At 40.5% G+C, this 26,587-nt stretch overlaps 1 protein-coding gene across 1 annotated transcript in view; it reads right to left on the reverse strand.

Moving 5' to 3' along the window:
* Window positions 1–1,458: 1,458 nt before the first annotated feature.
* EFHC2 (EF-hand domain containing 2) overlaps window positions 1,459–26,587 on the reverse strand; it is a 187,663-nt gene continuing 162,534 nt past the window's right edge. Inside the window, 5 exon segments of the mRNA XM_082378301.1 lie at window positions 1,459–2,742; window positions 14,008–14,068; window positions 14,071–14,099; window positions 15,831–15,985; window positions 15,989–16,028. Of these exon segments, the coding sequence (XP_082234427.1) occupies window positions 2,490–2,742; window positions 14,008–14,068; window positions 14,071–14,099; window positions 15,831–15,985; window positions 15,989–16,028 (538 nt within the window). The 3' untranslated portion in view covers window positions 1,459–2,489.

Genomic DNA, 26,587 nt, shown 5'->3' on the forward strand with positions numbered 1-26,587 from the left:
TCAATAGAGAAATGGATGAATAAATGATTCCATATTCATACTACAGTATTAAAGAATGGCTTAGGTCTACACATATTAAACTAGAGAAATGTCCCATGGTGTACTATCAAGAAAAACACACTGCAGATAAATGCCTGTGGTATGATTATATTTTTGTGCATGAAATGATGAAACCCCCAACACATAGGTAAACATTTGGGTGGTGGATTGGGTGGAATGGAAAAGGAGAGAAGGAGGAAGTAAGGAAAAAAACACAACAAAGGCTGTTGCTAACTAGCCAAAATAAGTATGTGTATCTTTCAGGATCCCAGAAGAAATAGCGGACATATGCAAACTGTGTAAATTGAGAAGAGTTTAATAAAGAGACTATTTACAAAGTTGTGGCAAGTGTTTAGGAAAAGCAACAAGGGATCCTCCAGACCCTCAGGGACTGTAGCAACAGGGAGCCACTGCCACCACCTGGGGCTGAAGGGGCACGTGAGGGTGGCTGCCAGAGCCCGGAGTAGACAGCTATGTGGAGAGACCCTCCAGACAGGTACTGTGGCCCTGGGCAGGAGGAGGCAGTCAATCTCTTGTGACTGTCAGGGAGGGAGATGACTTCTGTCTCATCCCACCCTCCACTCTCCTGCTGGTGCGTCCCATTGGCTCCCCCAACTGGAGGCCAGAGGGCTAAGGGTCCCATTGATGAAGCCCACAAAGATCAGCTGTCTAGGATTCAGAGCAGGGTAGACGGGGTTGGAGACAGGTCCCAATGGGACAAATGGATGATATCCAACACAGAATACTGTAACATTAAATGAAAAGGTGGAATATAAACTCCATCTATCATTGTTCTTTTTACATGTAAAAATTACATATTTGCATGGATAAGAATTAAAAGGTTACCAAATGACAGTATTTATTTGTTTTTGTGATAGTATCTTGGACTTTAGTTAATTAAATCCAATATCTTCAATGATGATTGTATTTAAATGATTTTTTCCTTTTTCATGCTTTGCGGTAAAACAGACCTGAGTTAAAATTCTAACTCTACCATACCCTGGCTGTTCCTCTAACTTCCTCATCTCTAAAATGGGAATGATAAAAGTATCTACCCTCAGAAAGTTGCTCTGAGGATTAAATGAGAGAATAGATTTTGAGGTCTTAGAACAGGGCTTGACACATAGTAAATGCTTTAAAGTGTTTGCTGTTGTTATGGTGACGAAGGGTCGTCAAGAGCCTCCTATGGGGTCTACTTGTCTCCTTGTCCTCTCTCCAATCTACCCACCACCCAACCAGAGCAAGCTCCCTTTAAAGGGCATACCTGGTCATGTCACTCTCTTCCTTGAAATTTGTCCACAGTCTGCAGACTTTGTAGGACGATACTCAGACCTCACCCGTGCAGGCGTCTCCAGCTTCATTCATCTCCACTCCTCCCTCTGTGCCTCCATCCCAGCCACACCAATTCTTTCCGGTTCTGCACAAGAGCCGTGTCGTCCCATGCCCTAGAGCCTCTGTTGGGAATGCCTCTGGGAATACCATGCCACTTTTCCTACCTAGCTCTTACCATTCATCACTGAAATTTCAAGCATCACCTCCCCTAAGACTTCCTGTGCCCCCCAACCCTCCTTAAGGTAGCAATAATGACTGTCTCTAGACCCCAGCGCAGAGCATAGAAACTGCTAAGAGTGGATACTTAAACATGATTTGTCTGAGAATTAAATTTATAAATGAATGAGTTAAGTAACTGCCCCAAAGTCACTCAGCTACATAAGTGGCAGAGCCAGAATTCAACCCCAGGTCTGTTTGACTCCAAAGGCCACCAGTGTCTCCCAATCATCTGGAAGTTCTAAGGCTGCCTGACACTCCAGAGTAGCTGCATGCCTGAGGGAACTCCCCAAGGGCACTAGACCAGTTCAGGCCAGAATGAGCTGGTCATCAGAGACCGGGAGGAATAAATGCCTCCTTTCTGGGAGTATCAACCACATGACATTTGCTTTATCAAGGGACTTTCCCAAGAAAATCAATTTCTGGAGCATGTTAAAATATAAACAAACCACCACCCACCCACCCACTCCTTAAAGACAATTGGTCCAAAGAGATCTCAGAGAATTCAGACAATTTCACAACGTTGAGAGCATCATCCGATCACATGAACTCTGTTTTCCCTAACCAAGCATTTTTCTACTGAATTTTTATTTTAAATTTGGCCCCACTATGAAATATACATGTCCATACTATACTGTTTCACCCAAGGCAAACCTGCATGCACAGCCGCAAATACACTGGGGATTCTTGACATATGCACTATTTGAGACTTGCTCTTGTAGCCTATGATGATATTACCAGAATCCCTTGATAACAGTGTTTGTATCTATTTATAACCGTAACCTATTATCCTATTTTCCATATAATTGGATACGACTTGGGTTAAAAAACATTCAGCTGCATAAGAAAAATCACGCTCTTATACAGCAGATGTTCACTCAGTATGGAAAGTGAATTAGACTTTAACACAAATACCCAGAAATACATAGTGCTCTTTCCAAAAGCACTGATGTTACTATTTTACATTGAAAAATAATTTTAAGATAAAGGATATTAAAAACGCAAGGGAGGTAGCCACAGCTGGTTTTTAAAACAGGTGTTACTTTTACCTCTTTAATGCACCATACTGCTTCCAATTCGGGCATCGGATTCACTCTCCAGTTCAGGGCACAGAAAAATGACTCGTAATTTATTTGTTTTTCACTGTCTTCAAACCTAAAAATATAATTATAATATATGATTTGACTCAATCTGCAGATTTCAGGACCAAACTGTCAGCTTAAATCCACCATGAAAACATACTACTAGATGTGCTTCAATACAGATATTTTTCTTATTTCTTATTACCTTGTTTTCTGTTTCTAACCCTCCAGAATGTAAATTCTTTGAGAGCAGAGACCTCACACATCTAATTCACCAAAGTATTCCCAGGACCTAGATCAATGCCGGCACATAGTAGGTGTTCAACAAATACTTGTTGCAGTTGCCATAGAAACAAATTAATTTATTCAGCAGCTAAGACCATTGTTATATTTTGTTAACAGTATTGAAGTTCTTCTTAGTTTAATAGGTTGATACTATGTCAGTAAAATTTTTAAAACGTCTTCATTTTTCTTAAATTGTATGCCTTTTAAATCTTTAAAGCAAGCCTAGATTCATTTTGTCTACTAATATATTTTTAGGAAAAATAAAAGGCACTTTAATCATTTATCATGTAGCCATTAAAAGGGGTTATGTAGATCCATATATGTTGTCATGGAGATGTGTTAATAATATATTGTTGAGTGGAAAGGAGGTTATAAAATAGAATGTAGAGTTATGGTCTCACTTTAGGTTTATATTTGTACAAAACAACATTTAAAAAGTCTAGCAACAATACACGGAATTATTAAGAACAGCTATCTGTAGCAAGAGAGATTATAATTTTTGCTTTTTCTTTAGACTTTTCTGTATCATCTGAATTGTTTTAAATTCATAATCAGAAAATATTAAGCCCATTTTCATTTTGAAAAAAAACAACAACAACAAATGATTACCCTGCACCATAAAACTATAGGTCAAAAATAACTAATCTGTTTGACTGCTATTTCCTAATTATGGAAATTGACATAAATTTATCCTTAACCATAATAGAGTTTTGGCAATTAAGACCCCAAAATTTCAAGACAATTGCTAAAATGACCTAAACACAAACAAAATACTTCTTACTGTAATACCTCAATGCTATTTTTCTATTCTGAATTTGACCACCTCTGCCAATTTCTAAGGCTAAATACATACTGGTTATGTAACACGATTTTTTGAAGAAAAAGACAAAGGTGGTCACTAAGGCACTGTTACAAGCACCCTGCTCCAGGCTCCTGCCCTTCTCTCAGGACCTCTAACTCAACACGCCCCTCCAACCAGCAAGTGAGGTGCACAAAGTTACTACTGCAAGGATGAACAGAGGATAATTAATTATAAGAAAACTCAGTGATAACAGAAGCAGGAAAAAAAAACCTATTCATAATCAGTCAAAAGGCTTTTCTCTTTTTTTATCAAAGCATTAAGAAAATAATAGCTCATATTTATAAACTAATAACAATTAGCAGCAATAAGTTAAATGTTACAAGATGAAGTTACATAGACTCATTAAGCTAAACAAAGTAGAATAAACAGAGTGATCAGAAGAGGAGAAAGGGAATTCAGTCATTCTTTTGTGTACATTTTCTTTGGCCAAGGATTCTGGGATACAACTCCAATATGCTGCCCCCTACCACTGTTTATCCTTTGAATTTTGGCTCACTCATCATTTGAACTCCTTGAAAGGACATGTTCTGTTTATGGAAATATTTGTAGCCAAAATGCAGGACCATTATGTCTTTTATTTGCATGTGTTTGGGGAGAAGAACTAAAACTCAATCAATTAAAGATATTTTGTAAGAAACTCCTTTAGCATGGTGCCTCGAAGAAAAGTATTCCCTAATACTCTGAATAGGAGCTGAGGTCACAGAATGAGATCATGGAGGGCCTTTGACTTTCATACTAAGGACAACTAAGAGCCATTGGAGTATATTGTACAGAACAGTTACCAGATCTAAGTTATATTTTCTGAAGATCACTCTAGCTGATATATTGCAACTACAATGTAGGGGCAAGGCCAAAGTGGCAAGGGCAGTTAGCGGTCTTCTGCAGTAATCCGGACAAGAGATAATGGTGGCTAAGGTGACAGTGGTGGCAGTGGAGGGAGGGCAGTGAGGAGTGGTGAAGCCTGACTATATTTTGAGTGTAGGACTCCTGAAGGATTGTATATAGTGTATAGGGGAGGCGAGGGGGAGAATGAATAGGAATGGATTCAGGACGACTCCCAGGGTTTTGCTTGAGCAACTGGAAAAACAGAGTTGCCCGAACTGAGATGGGAAGGACTGCAGGAGCTACAGGTTGGGAGAAAAGATGGGGAGTTTGGTTTCGGATGTGTTACATTTTGATGAGTCTGTAGTTCAGGGAAGATGTTTGAGTTAGAGATAGAAATGTGGGAGTCATTAGCATACAGATGATATTTAAAGCCACCAGACTGGAAGACTGAATGAGATCACCAATGAACAAAGTTTCTTCATCTGTTCCTACAATACAGAATTTAATTGTTTGTAAATTCCCATCACATTGATGACAGGAGGCACGTACTGAATCCTAGAGGTTTCAGAAGTATAATATCCCAGTAATTTGGGAACCAGTCAAAAGACTACCAAACAGATTTAGAATTACACCACCCCTCATACACAGTCCACTAACCAGTCCTGTAGGTTCTACCACCATAGCACATCACAAGTCTCTTTCTCTCCATCTTTTCTACTATTCACTAATTCCAAGCCACCATCATCTCTCACCTGGATTACAGGAATAGCTTTTGTATCTTGGTCTTGCTGCTTCTACTCTTACCTTGCTGCAAACCATCCTCCACCAGAATGATCTTTCTAAAACACAGATCTGATCAATTACTTCCTTGTTTACGACTGTGCAATGGCTTTCCAATCCACTTAGAACGCAAGCTGAACTCCTTACCAGGGTTTATAAAACCGCACATAATCTGGTCCCTGCTGACCTCTCTGACCTCCTCTGAAAACTCTCTTCTGTTCACAATGTTCCAGGTACACCAGCTTTCTTCTTGCTCTCTGAGCATACCAAGATCGTTCCCAGCAATGCAACGCATTTGCACCTTCTGGTTTCTTTGTCTGGAAAGTCTCAATTCCAAAGTCTCAATTCAAAGGCCTCAGAAAGGCCTTCCTGCAGTTCCTCTTACCTAACCGAGCCCCCATGCCTAAGTCTGCATTTGCCCTGGATGATACAGGAAAACTTCTGGAAGTCACCACTGGAAGTCCTATTATCAGACCTCCTTACCAATCCGTCTTATATTTACTCATGCTCACCCGTTAACCCTGGGCCCCCAGCACTCTTTCCTGCCCAACTCATGATATGTCAGACTCAACACATCTAACCATTTACCCATCTCAAAAGATATTTGGGAAGGATATTCCTGAATCAAATGATATTCGGGAAGGATCAAAAGCTGTAAATGAAAGCGTACACAGCTTAGAAATGATGTATAAAATCTTTTTGAGGAAAAATGTTTGAAAGATTTAATCTTTCCAAAGTCCCAAAGCCAGGCCTCAGGGAAGAGTTGAGCTAATGTGGTAAAATACTCCAAGTTTCTCTTTTCAGTTCTGTCTTGGAGGATTTCAATGGATATGGGAATCCCCCCAAAAGGAGCAAGGGAGAAAAGAACAAAGAATCTTTCAATTAAAAGGGATAAAATTAGCCAATGCTTCTTGGAAGAATTCTTTGCTCTTGGGAAGTGGATAGAGTTGCAGTAAATCACGATGGGTCACTCACAAATATTTATCTCCCTTTCCCACCAAAATCTCACCAAAATGACAACAAAGAAATAAAAATAGGTGATAACCCCCAATGGCAAAGATAGCTGGAAAACAAGGCAACAGTGGACAAGAGATTTCAAAATCGTTTGCAAGATGGAAATCAGACTAAGGATTGGTAACTGGCTCGGCAGAGCTGAGGAAGGGAAGCTGAACTCGAAATGTCCATGGCAGAGGCAGGGGCCACTTAGAGATTAGCCAGTGTGGCCCACAAAACTTCTGAGAGGCTCAGCGATTACAGACTCCAGGTGCCAATAAAGGCAGGGATACGGTGGGGGCCGGAAAACAAGGACTGCTTGAAAGCCTAAATAAAGCAAGAGCAGCTGAACCCTCAAGTATCTCCTTGTACACTGTACTCTTCCCTACAGGGGAGTGAGGCTTGTTCTCCAGAGAAATTCAACAAAAGCAGCTCTAGTCTTGGGGAGAGGAAGCATAATGGAGGGTAGAGAAGAACATTACACACTACACTGAACTTGGGTCTCTCAGCCCCCTTCCTTCTCCTTTTCTGTTTCCAGAACACCAGTGGCCATACTTAAATTCTCTTCCTTTCCTGTATCCCACCCTCCTTCCTAGCCCCACAGGAGGAGATAGGATTCTCCTCTCAGTACTCTGAATGGCCCCAAATTGTGGCTTCTGGGGATTACCTAATGAAAATGTGGGCTAGGAGATGACTCATGCAGCGAAACCCACTAATCAACAAGACCCACCCCCAAAAGCTTCCAACATTAAGGACAGAAGTCAAAACGGCAACAGGAAAAAAAAAAAGGTATCAAGCAACAAAGGTAATTCAGGTAGCAGAGGGAACGATGTGAGATAAGAGGATATATTACACCCACGAAAAAAGAACAGAAGACTAAAAATAGGAACCAAAAGAGTGCTCTTGGAATAAAAAACATGATAGTAGTAAACAGATGCAGAAGAAGGGGTGGAATGTAAAGTTGAGGAAACCCCTTAGTAAGGACATCATAATGACAAAGAAAAATTGGGGAGAGAAAGATCCAAATTCAAGAGAGCCAAAATGTTAATGATAGGAGTTCTCACAAGAGGAAAATAAAAATGAAGGAAAGGAAATTATTTAAAAATTAATGGAAAATTTATCAGAGCCAAAGGACAGAGTCTCCAGACCGGAAGGGCCCATAAACTGTTAAGCACAATGAATCTACATACAGACACACACACAGACACAGACACACACACACACACACCACAAGCCCCATCATGAACTTCCAGAACACCAGGAATAAAGAGACGATCCTAAGAGCATCCAGAAAGAACAGCAGTAATGGGAATCAATATTATGCTAAATTCTCAAGCATCGTAACAGGAAGTAGTAGCAGTATCTAAAAATGAGAAATCCAGAAATAGCAGTACGTACATGCTATTTAAAGGTCTGCAGAAACAGCTAGAAGGACTGAAAGGCTGTTTCTTGAGAACGGGTCTGGGAGGTGGGGAGAGATGTGGCTGGAAACTGCTGTTGTCGGAATAAGCTTTTTAGAATGATTTGATTTTTTTTTTTTTTACTATAAGCATGTATCAGTTTGACATAAATAAAAATGTAAGAAGTGTAAAAAGCCGATGAGAGACCTTGAAGCGTGCTTTTCAAGGTAGTAAACTCACACAAGTCAGACCTGGCAAGGCAGGAGCACCGCTCGTTGGGAGCATGTCCCGGTTTTCCTCCATGCTCCAAAACTCAGCACAGAGCTGCCTCCCCTGGACCACTGACATAGTGAGATTTTTCACGCCCTCATTTGCTACTCTACACTATATCTACTATACGCTACTGTTAGATGAGGTTGGGAGAGAGAAAAGACTAGGATACAAAGGAGTGCTGCAGCTCTAAAAACAGTCCAGGTTGGAGGAGAAGGAGCCGAGAGGGAGCAGTTTAGAGACGGAGAAAGGCTTGACTATTAGGGGAGTGAGGACAAGTAGGTCAATTTCCCTGAATATTATCTCCCCAGCCGTCCCTCCTGCCTCATGACTACAGGTAATCATTCACCAAATCCTCTCCATCCTTTCAAAGTAGTTTGGAAAAGCCTATGAATCGCATAGAAAATGGATCTCCTTACTTCAGGGTCGTGCTGTGCTTCTGATCAAAAATGTCAGCATCCTCGTTCCCCACCTGAATCCCCTACTTCGCTCCTTGCCAAATGACATTTGACTCTTGCTTAGACTCCGATTCATGGTCAAAGGACAAAGATTTGCCACTCTGGAGGAAATTCTTTTGAAAAGGCTGTGAAGGCAATTCCAAAGAAGAGCTTTCTATGGCGACATTGTTGGAGTCAGCGCACAGCCTTCCAGGGGGACTGCCCTAAAGGGCAACACTAATTCTGGCTTTTAAGTGCGTCGATGCTTGTTAAAAAGTCAGCCTCCTTACTTTAAAGTCCCAGCTCACAGTGCTAAAGTGTTTTCCTAAAACCTCCATAAATTCTTCTTTTCCTTTGATACTTGGGCAAGCCACCATTTCCTTCCCTACACAAACTAAAGGACATGTTTGTGGAAGAAGAGGGAGGGAAGGCAATTTCTCTGGTTCTCCTCTAGGTAATAATGAACCCCAAGCAGGCTTCCCAATGCCTTGCTAGGTGGGAGTTCTAAGAAGTGAGTCTAACGTGTCATTTGACAGGTGCTCCTGGTCCCCCTCCCAAAAATGATGAATGGCTTGAAAACCGCAGAAGCCATCCATCTCCTTGCTGTGGGGAATAATCCTGATCTGCTTTATTTCCACCATCTGTGGAGGTAATAGGCGCAGCAGCTGTATTCTGCTGAAGAGTAGTAACTTAGGTCCCCCTCTGCCGCAAAGGCCGTCTCATAACTTAGGGGAACGGGCTGGCGGCAGGAACAGGGCTGAAAGGGAGGGAGGGTGGTGAAGACACATTTTTGACTCACTTGGTTGTGTTTGGTTTCAGTTCATTACCCAACAAACCCAGGGGCGCACACTGAAACACCTGGTGAGAGTCTTAAAGACCAGACACTTAAGGAAAAAAAGTGGAGCTCTAGGCCACCCTACCCGGTTGGCCACAAAAACTTAGGAGTCGGCAAGATGGCACTGCCCAAGTTGCCAATGAGTTAACTCCTGTGATCTCAAATCGCCAGGCCTCTAAGTTCCAATTGTGAGCCCAGCACAGATCTCCTTAGGGACCAAATCACCTTATATTTGAAAAGGTAGAAAGCAGCTCTGTGTGTGTGTGTGTGTGTGTGTGTGTGTGTGTGTGTGTGAGAGAGAGAGAGAGAGAGAAGGAGAGGGACAGAAGAGCGTTTCTCTCTGAAAACTTCCCAGTGCACCAAACACTCTGCAACATTAGCAAGCACATGGTTCAACCCTTGCCCCTCAGCTTCACTGCCACGTATTGTTGGGTGAAATCACTTGAGCCCCAACCATGCCTCTGGGAGGGGGGCAGAGGGAGAGGCTGGGTAGAGTATAATGAGATGATTTTAAAGCCCTGTTAACTTTTTCCATTTTAACTGATATTTCTGGATGAGGCACCAGCTCTCTTGGGAGGCCAGTTCTAAGGCATTCCATGGAGCCCAAAGACAGCTGTAAAAGACTAGCTTGGGGCAGAGCTGCTGGGGAAAGAGTCGCACTTGAATTTCCAGCTTTTCCAAGTCCCAATTCAGAAGGCTACAATTAGGGGAGCAGGCTGCCTCTTTACTCCCCAGTCCCATCAGGAACACAGTATGGAATGACCTCAGAATACTCGCTACCGCTTATGGTTTGAGAACCAGGATTTCTTGCTTATTAGTACTGAGGAAATATTAATACCCTAATGAAGGCGGAGAGGGCTTGACTCCATTTACAGGGATCACCTGGGCAGAAGGCAGTAGGGCTGGACTTCAGAAGCAGCTCTGGTAGAAATCAAGCCCATGTGTTTCTCCCTGCTGCCCAGTGTACCAGCACAGGACAAGTCTCTGGGACTGCAAAGGTGAATGAGATACCGTCCCTACCCCTAGGAGCTCAGACAGAAACAAAGGTTTAGGGTATCTTAGCGAGCTGTCGTTTTAATTCCATTAGAGAGCCATTCAGGCCTGAAGCAAGCTCTTTGAGTGAGAGAGCCTCCTTATACCTCAACGTTTGCGCTCATGAAATGAGGTATCATGCCTACCATCAACTAAAATGTACCTTTTAATGTGCTCAAGGATTTACAAAATATTCTAGGGCCCTAGGCACTATGTCAATACAGAGTGCCACTCCTATTATGAATGGGTAATAGCTACCACTACATGGAACATTTAAGTCTGATGCTCTGTGCATTAGTGAAATGACTTCTGACTTCGTTTGGCAAGTAAAGTGACCTCATACCAGCTACCACAGCACAAACTGACAGGGGCTGGGTAACCAGATGTGAAGAGATTTTGAAATGCTGATTCCAGCAGGACTTGTGCTCATAAGGAAAAGACCTAACTGAATCACAAGAAAAATGGAAATGGAGTAGAGGGGAAATCTTCGTACCCACATGCCGGGTCAGGAGAAATTCACAGGTAACAATCTGGAGTGGGTGAAAGAAATCATCCGAATCTTTAGCCACATAGGTTTTCGTCTCCTGATCTGAATTCACACAGCAGCAGGGCTCTACAGCTGCTCAACAGCTGCCCAGCTCCATCCCAAGGCAGGTAAAACTGCCCCTGGGCAGAGTGTGTGCTGAACCAAGTCAACAAACTCCGGGCCTGTCTCCCACGGGAGACTGCAGACGTCAGAGGGGCTCTGGCTTAGCGTGCCACAGGAGGGCTGTGTAGAAAGAGAGTCTGGTCAAGGCTCTGGAAAGCCCTGTGGAGTCTGTGGGGAACAATAAGAATGCAGAATATAAATGTAAGCTGCAGGCTGATGGGCCCATTAGGAATTAGGGCAGTCTTTGAAAGGAATCTGCGGAGATGATGCAAAACACCAAGCATGTGACCCAAATCGTGGCAGGGCATATTGGAGGGAGAGGGGAATGGGAATGAGACATTTTCTAATCTGATTAGTCTGAAGTTTCCCCTGAGTGTGGAGAAGGGTCAGTGCACAATTAGAGGCAAAGTTAGACTGCTTAGCGGCTCAGAGGGATGACCTCCTCGGAGCTAAGCCGGGCTCGGAGGCGGATGTGATCTGAGACTGAGCCGGCTTCGCAACGAGTTGGGGAATCGTCTTTCTGCCTTTAATGTCAAATCGTCAAGGCAAAGACAAAACAGTCTGCTGAGAGGATGAGAGGATGACGACTTGGTGGCCTCAGTGCTGGATAGGAAACATCTAGGTCCCCCGGAGGCCAGGCTCCCACATTACTGGACTTTCCAGGACAACTCATCCTCGAGGCCATCAAGAGATAATCTAATAAACATCCGCAGCTTCCTGACTAGAAGACAGCTTAATGTGTGAAAGGCATTCAGATCCAACTGTTTAAAAACAAGGCTTCCTCTATGTGCAAGGACGCAGGTCTCTTCCAGTTCATTTCTAAGTCAGAGTGTGTGGTCTATGGTCCCTGATGGAAACTCCTCTCCTAGTCCCCAGTCAGTACTTAGTACCAGGTGCTATGGCACGGGGGAATTTATGTATGTTATCTCAAGTCACCCTGAGAACCGTGAGGAAGTAGGTAGTGTTATCTTATTCTAGAGGTAAGGAATCTGGGGTTCAGGCAGGTCAAAAATCTTGCTAGCAAGATTACACAGCTAGCAAGTAGATTCAAAGAATATAGGAGACAAGGTAGGGGTAAAACTGTCAAGATGTGACAAGCCACTGCTTATTTTTAGGCAGTAAATCAAACAGGTTAGAAGCAGGCCTCTGTATCTAAGTGGATCAAATGTCTAGTCACAAGTCTTCATTACAAGGTAAGAGACAAAAAAAGAAACATAAATAGTGCTGTGAGAATCCTTAGCAGGAGATAATCACTGCCAGCCAAGCAAATCCAAGAGGGCTTCATGGATACGGTGCTATTTGAAACGGGTCGTAAAGAACAAGCTTTCAGCGGGTGAAGAAAATTGGAAGCTAGTTCCTACTGAAGAAACAGCAAGAGAAAAGGCAAAAAAGTGGGAATGCAGGAGGAATACATGTGAAATGCTAAATGAGCCATTTGGCTGGACTGTTGGGAATGAGAAGAGGAGCTTTGGGAATGTGACAACTGTGGAGAAACCGGGCTCCTAAGCCTGCCTATTTCATCTCAGGTCCTTTACACCGGGATGGCCTATTTATCCCTCATACTACTGCTAGCAAATGAAACCAAATAGAGCTGATAGTCTAGAAGATAACCCCAGGTCAATCCAATGCATATACACACATCCAACTGAATTGGCCTCTTCTTGATTCCCCTCCTGATACCTTGGACTCTAGTTCTCCCACATGGGATTTAGTTTTGTCTGCTTCCTTTTGTTTCTTTTTTTGTCTCAGATGAGGACTCCCCACTCCAGCCCCTGCTTGAGAATAATGCCCTAGTGACAACCCTAAGCCCCACAATGGAGAAGGGGGAGAAGGAGCTCAAAGCTAAGGAGTTTGGTCATTCCTTAGAGAACAAAGAAATGGTACAAGAGTAGAAGAGTGACACTATGATATTCTTGCTCTTAGAAGGTACTTAGCTGCAAGATGTAAAGATGGATTTAAAAATTTAGAGGCCGTTGGAAGAAAGACCAATGTGGAAGCCCTGAAACAGTCAAGAAGAAAGGTGGGTCAGAACAAGAGTGAAGGTGGCGGGAATGGAGGGGAGAGAGTAGATGCAAGTAGTAGAAAGGAGGTGGGCCTGTCAAGACATTCTGATCTACTGGCTAGTTGTAGACAATAATTCAAAATGGTTAGAAGCAGAAGATGTGCGTTTTAAAGGTTCAGGGGTTAAGTCACAGCTCTTCTTTTTCTAGACTATGTGACTTTAGGCAAAATTTTATCTCTCTAGACCTCAGCATCCTCTTGTAAGATAGGATAATAGCTCTGACCTCACCAAGCTGTCCTCACAAAGTAAATGAGGTAATGTATTCAAAGCAATGATAACAATGCCTAGAACACAGCCCCAAATGTCAGAATTATCAAGATAAGTACGTTAGAGGGGGGGCTGGAGTCATGCCATGGTAAGCATAAAAGATGACCAGAGTCTGGGTGGCTAGGAGGGTGGTGCCAGGAAGTCAAGAGTCAGGTTCAGTACAAGAAGTGAGGTGTTTTAGAAAGCGGTTGACTGTGCTTCCCTTTTGCAACATCATAATCTCTGCACTTTACATCTAGTGTTCTAGCAGGACAGAGCTCTGTGCTAATAACACGAGGTGCTCTTACTGCATGTCTGTGGCCATTAGAAACTACTGCTTTGAAAAATCTGCCCTAAATTTTACATCTAAGACTCTCATAACCAATGAGGTTGTACATTTTCATTTTGTCCCAGGAATCTGTGTGCATATAAGTATATCTTAATGTTAAAAAGATAAAATGATAATTCATAATAGGCTCTCTAACATTCAAAATCATGACTCATTTTTCCTTTTTAACACTTAAATGGAGATGTGTCATCGGTAATAAATAAAAACAGTCAAGGGTAAATCAAGGGCAATTAAAGGTAGATGTAAAACCAGGAACAGTCTCCGAAACAAAAATATGCAGGACATTGCCCATGAGGGTGGAGTTCTCACTTACCTGGAGAGTAAGGATCCCAGAAGATCATCATTCAAAGGTAATCTGGAGGACCTGCACAGCTTTTGATGTCTTTGCTGGGTAATAATTTTTCCCTGCATTAAAACAAAGTAAATGGGCTTTTATATACTTTGTGTCTCTTGAGTAACAATTACATTCTATAGGAAAGAAAACACAGATGTGTCCTAAAAGCATGCACCTGGAAATAAGTATGAAAACTGGTACTGGAATCACAGTAAGGAAAAACAGTAATACTGCATTTCACCAACTTTTTTTTTCCATTTCAGAAGTCACTAGATTCTGTCCTTACAAAGGCCTTTCCATCAAGATTCAGATTCTTGGTTGGTGATAGTACAGCCTATTAAGGCTGTAGCCACGAGTGTTGCTCTAAGTAATCGATCTGCATTCTTGACCACTAGTCAAAAATGGTTCTGATATTTGAAAACATCTCTTAATCTGACAGGCATCTAGAGCCTCCAACACAAGTATTATATGACTGGAGGGTGTTTTTCTAGTCTTTTCCTTGGACCCAAACCTTATAACCTAGAAGCCCCAACTGGGGCCTTAACATTCACCTCAATTTTTTCTCCAGACCAGCCCAACAGCCATTTTCCCCAGCCTGCTGAGGGCACAGAGATGCTTGTCCAATGTTCTAACTCAGACAGTGTTCTTCCAGGCATCAGGCAAAATTAGAACCAACAGGAAAGAAAGTGGGCTTCTTTCTTTGCAGTAGGTTATAAAATGATAAGAGAATGTTTATGTCTAGAATTGGAGCTTGTTGGATCTGGAGAACCTCAGAGTTGTCTGATCAACCAGCCCCATTTTCCCAGGAGGTGTTCCTTTAGTGAAGGAGGGTCACAATTCTCACCCTGGGAAGCGGTACCACTAGGGTGGAAGGCAAGGCCCGGGTCATGCAAAGCTCAGGCCACACATCCTCCAGGAGGCTCAGAGAAGCTTAAAGATTCAAGGAAAAATACCATCTTTATAACAACTCAACAAGGGTGTATTATGGATTAGGGGAAAAAAAACATATTCACAATTAAAATAAACTATGGGACCTTCAAAGATATTTAGGGTATGTAGGTAGCCACTTGGGTGCAGACTTCAGGTTTGGGGATGAAGGAAGGGGTCATGGGGAAAAGAGATGGCAGTGGTCTATAGTAATAAAATCAGAGGCTAGAGTTTGATCTAAGGTTTTCTAACTCCAGTTGAGTATTCCGCCCACCCCTCACTATATCAGTCTGTGGATAAGATGAACACCAAAACATATTAAGATGGAGCTCCAGTTGTTTGTAACAGTGACTTAATAAAGCTCAATGCAAACACGATAAATGTATTCGAAATAGATTATGCTGAGCTTCATTATCTTCAAGGAGAAATAATTTCAAAGAAATTCTATAGAAAGTTTACTTGCAAATCCCCTGTTCTGTGTATTATAAAAGTCACACTTATAAATCCCACTTATCACTAAAATAATGTAAAGAGATGACATCTCAGAATTAAACCTTCTAACATTGATTTACTATGTTTCAATTGAAAACCTCTAGAGACCAATTAAAAGAAAATGCAAAGGGGCAATCCTATTCTTTTGAAGATACAGGGCCTCCCCTATTCCATCAACAAGCAAAGCTCATCATCCATCACTATGAAATATCTGTACCCAGATAATCTCCAAAAATGATTTAAGGTGGCTTTGCTACATAGTGGAGTATGAGGAGACATGTCAATTTTCTTTTTTGCCCTTTTTGATAGAATACAAATTCCTTCATTAGTCAGGTTCACAGAAACGTAAATGATTTATTAGAATCAATAAAATAAAAGCTTACTTTTCCCGATCTTGGTATACACAGGTAGCAATGAGTCTTTCAAAATTCTCAGAAGTATTTTTCTTGAGCTGTTCATGGGCCTGTGCAATGAGGACATTCGTATCTGGACGGGGGTCCTCAGGCACCCGGTAGTGACGTGCAATGGTTATAACTTCTTAGTCTGTGAGTTTCCCGACAGTTAGACTCATCATTATTTCTCTGTAAAGAAAATGGAAAAACACTCAAGAAATTATATCTAAGACTATTTTACCTTTCTTTCTATTAAAAATATCCAAATCCCATTTTACAAAACTTTACCAACTGCCTAGAGACAGGTTATTATTTTTCTTTAATTTAATTTCTCTACCTATGAGCAACAGGAAGGCACTCGTGCTAGAATGGAAAACAATAAGCACAACAGCTTATAAATAAAATGGCACTTTGCCCAGAGTCAAACTTCTACCGCATAACAGCCTACAACCAGGAAGTAAATTCTTAAAGTCCTCGAATGGTCAAAAATCCTGTGACTAAATACATGATTTCATTCAATACCTATTAATCTTACTGTATACAAAATAGTAACAGACTTGGGGTTCTGGTTTCCCAGGGTATAAAACTTATAAATCAGTAAGTTAGAAAGGTGTTTTGGAGATGGGGAAAGCGATTATGCACATTTCTGTGGTAAAAAGTAAAAACTGACATACCCTACCAGTGAGAGAAAAAAGTGAAAAGTGAAAAGAGCTGTGTAAAGGTACAGTTGTCTGAGTCTTTAGAAGGCAAATGGCACTGATATCATTTGGCAGAGCAAACAAACAAACAACAACAACAAAAAAACAAATGACAGCAACACATTCACAATGAGGCCTCAAAGCTTAACAAATTGGCTGACATGTTTTCAATCTATTCACTATATGAAAGCCATAAACCATGCAACAGGCATTAGAAAGAATTACATCAAAATGGTTAAAATGCAAACTGTTATGGTGGTTAAATGAATAAGCTTCCACCATCTAGAAAATCTACTTACTGGGAAAAAATTCAGTTCCCAAGAATCCCAAATAAATGAGGGAATACAAGATTTGATTTCTTCTTCTGTTATAGACTGGTCTTTTGGAATAATATGGTTTTTATTTCTTTTAAATATTTCTTGTCATTTTCACTATCATTTAAGAGATCTGTAGGTTCTTCTGGTCAAGAATTTCCTTAGATAGAGTGTAGGAAAGCCCACAGCTATGATGTTGACCTACCTGAAGGAACTGTATTTCACCTACATCCACTTATTAGGGTCTCTGGGGTTTTTGTTTTGTTTTGCTTTGCTTTTGTTTTTTTAATGGGAAATGAAGGCCAGATTCAACCAAGAGGACCCCACCATTGCAGCAAGTCAGTTTGGGTTAGACGATCAATCAGTAACGTTGGCCGGGGGCTCACTATCTGGAAAACACTGTAGTCACTTTGGCATCTGAACTTTTCAGAGTCTATAATCTATTTGGGCTGTCCAGGCATCCAGATGAGCTCCCTAGCTACTAACTGGGAGGGGCACTTGAATGAACTGAGTAATAATAATAACCCTCACCACTTGTTGAGTACTTGCTATGTGCCAGGTCCTGTGCTGCTGGGTCCTTTTGGCATGGATCATCTCATCTGGCCCAGAAGGTAGATACTAGTATTAGCCCCATTTTACAGATGAGAACACTGAGGCAGAGAAATGTGAAGTAATATGTCCAGTGTCATGATGTCAGAATGCAAACCCCTGCAGTCTGGCTCCAGAGCCCATGCTCCTGCATACTATTCTGTCCCTCTTCTGTTGGGACACAGAAGAAAGAGTGACCGCATGCAGTGGGGCTCATTCAGGGAAAGCTGAAGGCAGTGGCTTTTGAGCTGATTTTTTTAACAGACCTCTCTATTCCCTTTCCCGTCCATGACCTGTGCTTTGAGGGCTATCACTAACCCGCATAAATAAGTAAGAGAAAGTAATTTCAGAAACCCTGAGTCACCAACCATCTCTGACAGAGAGCCAAGTGACCACGGAGGAACCACACCAAGGGAAGTCCCCGGCTCATTTAAAACACTGGTCATGGAATAATCAGTCACGACACATGCCCAGAATTGAACACTATGCAACCATGAAAAGTAGGCTGTTGACTGATTGGTATTAATTGGTATGAAAGACATCCATGCTATGTTGATAAATGTAGTATGATCCCAATGAAACTAAAGATATCGGTACAAATTGACATATATATGCACAGAAAAAAAGACTGGAAGGATACATACCAAAACATCTATAGCATTATCCCTGATTGCTGAGCTTTCTTTATATATAGGTATACAAATGATTTTATACCTATATATAAAATGTCTGCTTTTTCTGAATTTTTATAATTATCAAATATTACTTTTATCGTCAGAAAAATACCCCTTTGAAATCTTTTTCTTTTTGAGGGTAGAAAACGGCATGAAGAAGAAGTGGCACACTCCCAAGGACGAGGGAAAAGAGCGTCTGCAGCAATAACTAGAAACTTACCACGTACCTTTAACTAAACCTACTCTAGCCCCACCAGGTCATAAAAGTTTATTTTCCTCTAGAGGGGTGGGATAGGGACGGTGGGAGGGAGACGCAGGAGGGAGGAGATATGGGGATATATATATATGCATAGCTGATTCACTTTGTTATAAAGCAGAAACTAACACACCATTGTAAAGCAATTATACTCCAATAAAGATGTTTAAAAAAAAAAGTTTATTTTCCTTTTCATTGGATAAACTGAAATTATCCTGACCTCACTGCAGTGAAAATTTATATCTGCTGGGTTCTGCACGCCTGGGTTTTAAACACCTCAGTATTCCACTGCTTTCCATGTTGTTGTTTTTTAAATTTTATTATTTTTTTAACAGCTTTATTGGAGTATAATTGCTTTACAATGGCGTGTTAGTTTCTGCTGTATAACAAAGTGAATCAGCTATACATATACATATGTTCCCTTATCTCTTCCCTCTTGCATCTCCCTCCTTCCCACCCTCCCTATCCCACCCCTCTAGGTGGTCACAAAGCACCGAGCTGATCTCCCTGTGCTATGCGGCTGCTTCCCACTAGCTATCTATTTTACATTTGGTAGTGTATATATGTCCACGCCACTCTCTCACTTTGTCCCAGCTTACCCTTCCCCATCCCCGTATCCTCAAGTCCATTCTCTAGTAGGTCTGTGTCTTAATTCCCGTCTTGCCACTAGGTTCTTCATGACCTTTTTTTTTTTTTTCCTTAGATTCCATATATATGTGTTAGCATACGGTATTGGTTTTTCTCTTTCTGACTTACTACACTCTGTATGACAGTCTCTAGGTCCACCCACCTCACTACAAATAACTCAATTTTGTTTCTTTTTTATGGCTGAGTAATATTCCATTGTATATATGCGCTACATCTTCTTTAACCACTCAGCTGTCGATGGACACTTAGGTTGCTTCCACATCCTGGCTATTGTAAATAGAGCTGCAATGAACATTGTGGTACATGACTCTTTTGGAATTACGGTTTTCTCAGGGTATATGCCCAGTAGTGGGATTGCTGGGTCATATGGTAGTTCTATTTTTAGTTTTTTAAGGAACCTCCATACTGTTCTCCATAGTGGCTGTATCAATTTACATTCCCACCAACAGTGCAAGAGGGTTCCCTTTTCTCCACACCTTCTCCAGCATTTATTGTTTGTAGACTTTTTGATGATGGCCATTCTGACCGGTGTGAGGTGATACCTCATTGCAGCTTTGATTTGCATTTCTCTAATGATTAGTGATGTTGAGCATCCTTTCGTGTGTTTGTTGGTGATCTGTATATCTTCTTTGGAGAAATGTCTATTTAGGTCTTCTGCCCATTTTTGGATTGGGTTGTTTGCTTTTTTGATATTGAGCTGCATGAGCTGCTTGTATATTTTGGAGATGAATCCTTTGTCAGTTGCTTCATTTGCAAATATTTTCTCCCATTCTGAGGGTTGTCTTTTTGTCTTGTTTATGATTTCCTTTGCTGTGCAAAAGCTGTGAAGTTTCATTAGGTCCCATTTGTTTATTTTTGTTTTTATTTCCATTTCTCTAGGAGGTGGGTCAAAAAGGATCTTGCTGTGATGTATGTCATGGAGTGTTCTGCCTATGTTTTCCTCTCAGAGTTTTATAGTGTCTGGCCTTACACTTAGGTCTTTAATCCATTTTGAGTTTATATTTGTGTATGGTGTTAGGGAGTGTTCTAATTAATTTCATTCTTTTACACGTAGCTGTCCAGTTTTCCCAGCACCACTTATTGAAGAGGCTGTCTTTTCTCCATTGTATATTCTTGCCTCCTTTAGCAAAGATAAGGTGACCATATGTGTGTGGGTTCATGTCTGGGCTTTCTATCTTGTTCCACTGATCTATATTTCTGTTTTTGTGCCAGTACCATACTGTCTTAACTACTGTAGCTTTGCAGTATAGTCTGAAGTCAGGGAGCCTGATTCCTCCAGCTCCGTTTTTCTTTCTCAAGATTGCTTTGGCTATTCGGGGTCTTTTGTGTTTCCATACAGATTGTGAAATTTTTTGTTCTAGTTCTGTGAAAAATGCCAGTGGTAGTTTGATAGGGATTGCATTGAATCTGTAGATTGCTTTGGGTAGTAGAGTCATTTTCAGAATGTTGATTCTTCCAATCCAAGAACATGGTATATCTTTCCATCTGTCTGCATCATCTTTAATTTCTTTTATCATTGTCTTATAGTTTTCTGCATACAGGTCTTTCGTCTCCTTAGGTAGGTTTATTCCTAGATATTTTATTCTTTTTGTTGCAATGGTAAATGGGAGTGTTTCCTTAATTTCTCTTTCAGATTTTTCATCATTAGTGTATAGGAATGCAAGAGATTTCTGTGCATTAATTTTATATCCTGCTACTTTACCAAATTCATTGATTAGCTCTAGTAGTTTTCTGGTAGCATCTTTGGGATACTCTAGGTATAGTATCATGTCATCTGCAAACAGTGACAGTTTTACGTCTTCTTTTCTGATTTGGATTCCTCTTATTTCTTTTTCTCCTCTGATTGCTGTGGCTAAAACTTCCAAAACTATGTTGAATAATAGTGGTGAGAGTGGGCAACTTTGTCTTGTTCCTGATCTTAGAGGAAATGGTTTCAGTTATTCACCATTGAGAACGATGTTGGCTGTGGGTTTGTCATATATGGCCTTTATTATGTTGAGGTAAGTTCCCTCTATGCTTACTTTCTGGAGGGTTTTTTATCATAAATGGGTGTTGAATTTTCTCGAAAGCTTTTTCTGCATCTATTGAGATGATCATATGGTTTTTCTCCTTCAATTTGTTAATATGGTTTATCACATTGATTGATTTGCATATATTGCAGAATCCTTGCATTCCTGGGATAAATCCCACTTGATCATGGTGTATGACCCTTTTAATGTGCTGTTGGATTCTGTTTGCTGGTATTCTGTTGAGGATTTTTGCGTCTATGTTCATCAGTGATATTGGTCGGTAGTTTTCTTTTTTTTGTGAAATCTTTGTCTGGTTTTGGTATAAGGGTGATGGTGGCCTCGTAGAATGAGTTTGGGAGTGTTCCTCCCTCTGCTATAGTTTGGAAGAGTTTGAGAAGGATAGGTGTTAGCTCTTCACTAAATGTTTGATAGAATTTGCCTGTGAATCCAGCTGGTCCTGGGTTTTTATTTGTTGGAAGATTTTTAATCACAGTCTCAATTTCAGTGCTTGTGATTGGTCTGTTTATATTTTCTATTTCTTCCTGGTTCAGTCTCAGGAGGTTGTGTTTTTCTAAGAATTTGTCCATTTCTTCCAGGTAGTCCATTTTATTGGCATATAGTTGCTTGTAGTAATCTCTCATGATCCTTTGTATTTCTGCAGTGTCAGTTGTTACTTCTTTTTCATTCCTAATTCTATTGATTTGAGTCTTCTCCCTTTTTTTCTTGATGAGTCTGGTTAATGGTTTATCAATTTCATTTATCTTCTCAAAGAACCAGCTTTTAGTTTTATTGATCTTAGCTATTGTTTCCTTCATTTCTCTTTCATTTATTTCTGATCTGATCTTTATGATTTCTTTCCTTCTGCTAACTTTGGGGGGTTTTTGTTCTTCTTTCTCTAATTGCTGTAGGTGTAAGGTTAGGTTGTTTATTTGAGATGTTTCTTGTTTCTTGAGGTAGGATTGTATGGCTATAAACTTCCCTCTCACAACTGCTTTTGCTGCATCCCATAGGTTTTGGGTTGTCGTGTTTTCATTGTCATTTGTTTCTAGGTATTTTTTGATTTCCTCTTTGATTTCTTCACTGATCTCTTGGTTATTTAGTAGTGTTTTGTTTAGCCTCCAAGTGTTTGTATTTTTTACAGATTTTTTCCTGTAATTGATATCTAGTCTCAGAGCATTGTGGTCAGAAAAGATACTTGATATGATTTCAATTTTCTTAAATTTACCAAGGCTTGGTTTGTGACCCAAGATACGATCTATCCTGGAGAATGTTCCATGAACACTTGACAAGAAAGTGTATTCTGTTGTTTTGGATGGAATGTCCTATAAATATCAATTAAGTCCATCTCGTTTAATGTATCATTTAAAGCTTGTGTTTCCTTATTTATTTTCATTTTGGATGATTTGTCCATTGGTGAAAGTGGGGTGTTAAAGTCCCCTTCTATGATTTTGTTACTGTTGATTTCCCCTTTTATGGCTGTTAGCATTTGCCTTAAGTATTGAGGTGCTCCTATGTTGGGTGCATAAATATTTACAATTGTTATATCTTCTTCTTGGATTGATCCCTTGATCATTATGTAGTATCCTTCTTTGTCTCTTGTAATAGTCTTTGTTTTAATGTCTATTTTGTCTGATATGAGAATTGCTACTCCAGCTTTCTTTTGATTTCCATTTACATGGAATATCTTTAGGACCCACCCCACCCTGTCAAACTTTAATGGGCTTCACCAAGAATGAGGAATGTTTTCAAAAGTAGCACATTCCATTTCTTTTTATTGTGGTGAAATACACAGAAGACAAAATCTATCATTAGTGGCATTTAGTGCATTCATAATGTCATGCAACCACCACCTCTATCTGTTCCAAAATATTTCCATCACCCCAAAGAAGCAATCGCTCCAGTTTCTTCCTTCCCCCAGCCCTCTCCCCACCTGGCCACCACTAAGCTGCTTTCTATCTCTGCAGACTACCAATCTGGATATTTCATATAAATGGAGTTATGCAGTATGGTCTTTTGTGTCTGGCTTTTCTCGCTTAGCATAATGTATTCATGGTCATACATGTTGCAGCAGGTATCAGTACTTCCTTCCTTTTTATGGCTGAATAATAGTCCATTGTACAAATGTACCACATTTTGCTTATCTATTCATGCATCAGTGGACATCTGGGGTTGTTTTCCCCTTTTGGTTACTGTGAATAGTGCTGCTATGAACATTCATGTACAAGTTTTTGTTTGAACACCTGTTTTCAATACTTTAGGTATTTATACCTAGGAGTAGAATCACTGGGTCATATAGTAATTTTATGTTTAACTTATTGAGGACCCACCAAACTGTTTTCTGCATACTCCATTTTTGCTAGCAGCAGTCACAAAAACAAAGGTCCAACTTCCATCAGACACAGCCCTTTCTCACTTAAACCTTCCGAGTGAACCTCCAATACGATCTGAGAGCAAAGTCTCATCTTGGTACTTCCTGCCCCATCATTTAAGGAAAATAAAAATGCACTTTAAAAAGCAGTCATAATTTTAGTGATCTGGTATTCTGTGATTACTATTGTTCATCTTAAAGACTCAAATGGCAATCACCTTTGCCTTTACTCAACATTGTACTATGCTCCTGGCACTAATATTTTATACAGATCATCACAGTAATATTTAATTAATCTTATAAGGGATGCTGCCATGATTTTCTCTCCATTTTTGTAATTTAAGCCATAAGACGAAAAAAAAAGCCAAACTGCTCTAAGGTATTGAGGTAACTACGCAGAATTCTGAAACATGAAATGCTAAACAGTTTTACAAGACATAATTCCATTAAAGTCACTCAGTCAAGTAATGGTGAATCAAAACTTCATTTTAAAGGTCTGAATCTTGGGGTATTTTCTTACATATCGAATTGTTAAAGTGTAAGCAATGTCTTTCAAACAAACTAAAAAAATTAGTTTCAATGTAAACAAGGGCTCAAGAGTCTAAGCCTTGGGCCCTAAGGCTTACAAGAAAATCTGGTTGAGCCTAAATTAAACCAAGCAGCAATTTTAATGACAGTTAGATAGCACCCTGTATCATCTCCTTCAATTTGATATTCAACAAATAAAATGTGTTTCACTTTGTCTAATCAGAAGCCAGGCACACCTGCTTAGGCCCACAAGTAACAGAAAACCTGAGGGAATGTAGGATGTGAGCAGGTTTTCCCATAACTTACGTCCTAGCCTGGCATAGTGCTGGACTAGTGTGTTGCCAGACTGCAGAGAGTAGTAGAGACAGCTGGTAGAATATGTGTCAGAGGAAGGAGAAATGGAAAGATAGATCAAATGGAGCCAGTATAAATGTCTTACCAGATTTTGCTACCAGCCTAACTATAGCTCAAAACCATTTACAGAGCTCTTCAATCTCACTGGAGAACAAAGCCGTTACATATGGCCATGTTGGCTGGGTACTGCCCACCTCCAGGGAGAACATTTATAGACTTATGGCATAAATCGTGTCCCCTGGAGTTGTGTGACATGGTGGCCTCGCCAGAGAAGCCAAGGGACTCCAGAGAAAAAAGAAAAAAAGAGGTCACCACAGACTATAAGAAAATCATCTACCCCAGCCTGGGTCACAACCTGTTTGCAATTGGGAGGCAGTGTGGTTTAGTGGGGAAAATGTGAGCTTCCAAATTACACAGACCTGGATTAAAATTGCAGCCCCACAAATTCTCTAATAAATGGGAACTTTGGTAAATTTTGAACTTTTCTGAGGCTCTGTTCCTTATCTGTGAAATTGGACAAGACCACCTGCTTCACAGAATTTTATGTTACCGCAGGAGCCAGGATGATCCTGTGAAAACGTAAGTCAGATCATATCCTGCCTCTGTTCAAAAGCCTCTGAGGGCTTGCCATCTCTCCTGAAGTTGCACCCAAAAGCCTCATGACGGCCTACCAGGCCCGACATGATGTGCCCCCTCTTCTGCTCTCTCTCTCAGACCTCGTCCCCTCTCTTTCTCTCTGCACCCACCACACTGCACTCCTTGTTCTTCCTCAAACAAGGCAGGCACATTTCCAACTTCAGGGTCTTTGCACCTGCTCTTCCCTCTATCTGGAATGCTCTTCCCCAAGACAGTTAACACAGTTTGGTCCTTCACTTCCTGTAGGGCATCTTCATCTGTTTGGGTGTCATCTTCTCCATGAGGCCTTCTCTAACCATCCTTTTCAAAAGTGTGACCCCTCCCCCTATAAGCCTGGCATTCCCTAGCCCCTTCTCTGCTCTCTTTTCCTCAGTGGCATTCATCATACGCCAACTTAGTATATCATTTATTTTCTTATTCTGTATATCGTCTTTCTTCCCCTGCTAGAACGTAAGCTCCACAGAAGGCAGGGCTATTTGTCTATTTTGTTCCTTGCTGAATCCCCGACACATTCAATAGCCCCTGACACATAGTAAGCACTCTGTAATAAATAGTTTTCTGAATAAATGAAAAATGAGGGTTAAGTTTGCAAGGTATGAAAAGCATTTAGCTTTCTATAGTGCCTGGAACTGTATGAATGCTCAATAAACAATATCAATTTTTATTCTCATCGTCCCAAAATGAAGATAGTTTCATGTTGTATTAAACTAGATGAGTTACTTCCTTTAAGCAAGTTTATCTTGGAAAAATGTGAAATGTCTTTGATGAGTGAAATCATGGAATTTATCACAGAATGTAAAAGGAAGATGGTACACTTGTTTTAAATAGTCAAATTCAGGATTTAAGTCTGAAGTGATAAAGTAATAAGCTCCAGGTGTGCCTTCCTTTATATAATGGATAGATTTGAGATGCTGCACAAATGCTTAATTCTTAGAATTCAAATTAGATGCCCCCTTTCACTCTCTATTACATATGAAGATACTCTATCTTCATTTTGGTCATTTTTAATTGGCAATGGCACCTAACACCTTAGCTTTAAATTCCTCCAATATCTGTCAAGTTGTTAACAACAAGCAAGCACACTGAACTCTGAAATAAGTTCTTCGGAAACTAAAGAATCTTTTAACAGTATAATAATTACTGCCAAATTTCTCTGCTTTGTAAATTGATTTTTTGATGTATTTTCTCAAAGAGAAGTACATCTGCATTGAAAATCACTGAGCTTGTTTTCTTATTCCAAATAAATGTAAGCAGCTTCTAGTTTTCTCTCTGTTACTGCTCTAATCTTCATTTCACATCAAATACTATGGCTTTTCCTGTTTTGACATGTAGTGGAATGTACATGGTAATTTTGATTTATTTAGTTTGAAATCCAGTATGTCTTGGTGCACTCAACTTTGGGGTTGTTTAAGTGTAGCCAAACAAAATGAGATATTCTCATGCAGTTAACAGTAATTGCTGTATATTAGCAATATTCTTCATAGGGGTACAATTTTAGAAACCCTTTAAAACGCTCATCTATAATTCTTCTACAATTTGGTACAATATGCATTTAAGCAAGTTAAGACAACAGTGAGGTTTCTTTTGTTTTTTGTTTTTTAAATCATGTCAAGATTTTTGCATCCAGCAAGTGGACCCGGGATGATGGTGCTTAACTTGCATGTGGGCAGAAAAG

This window comes from Balaenoptera borealis, assembly GCF_965194805.1.
Source record: "Balaenoptera borealis genome assembly, chromosome: X".
NCBI classification, from domain to species: domain Eukaryota; kingdom Metazoa; phylum Chordata; class Mammalia; order Artiodactyla; family Balaenopteridae; genus Balaenoptera; species Balaenoptera borealis.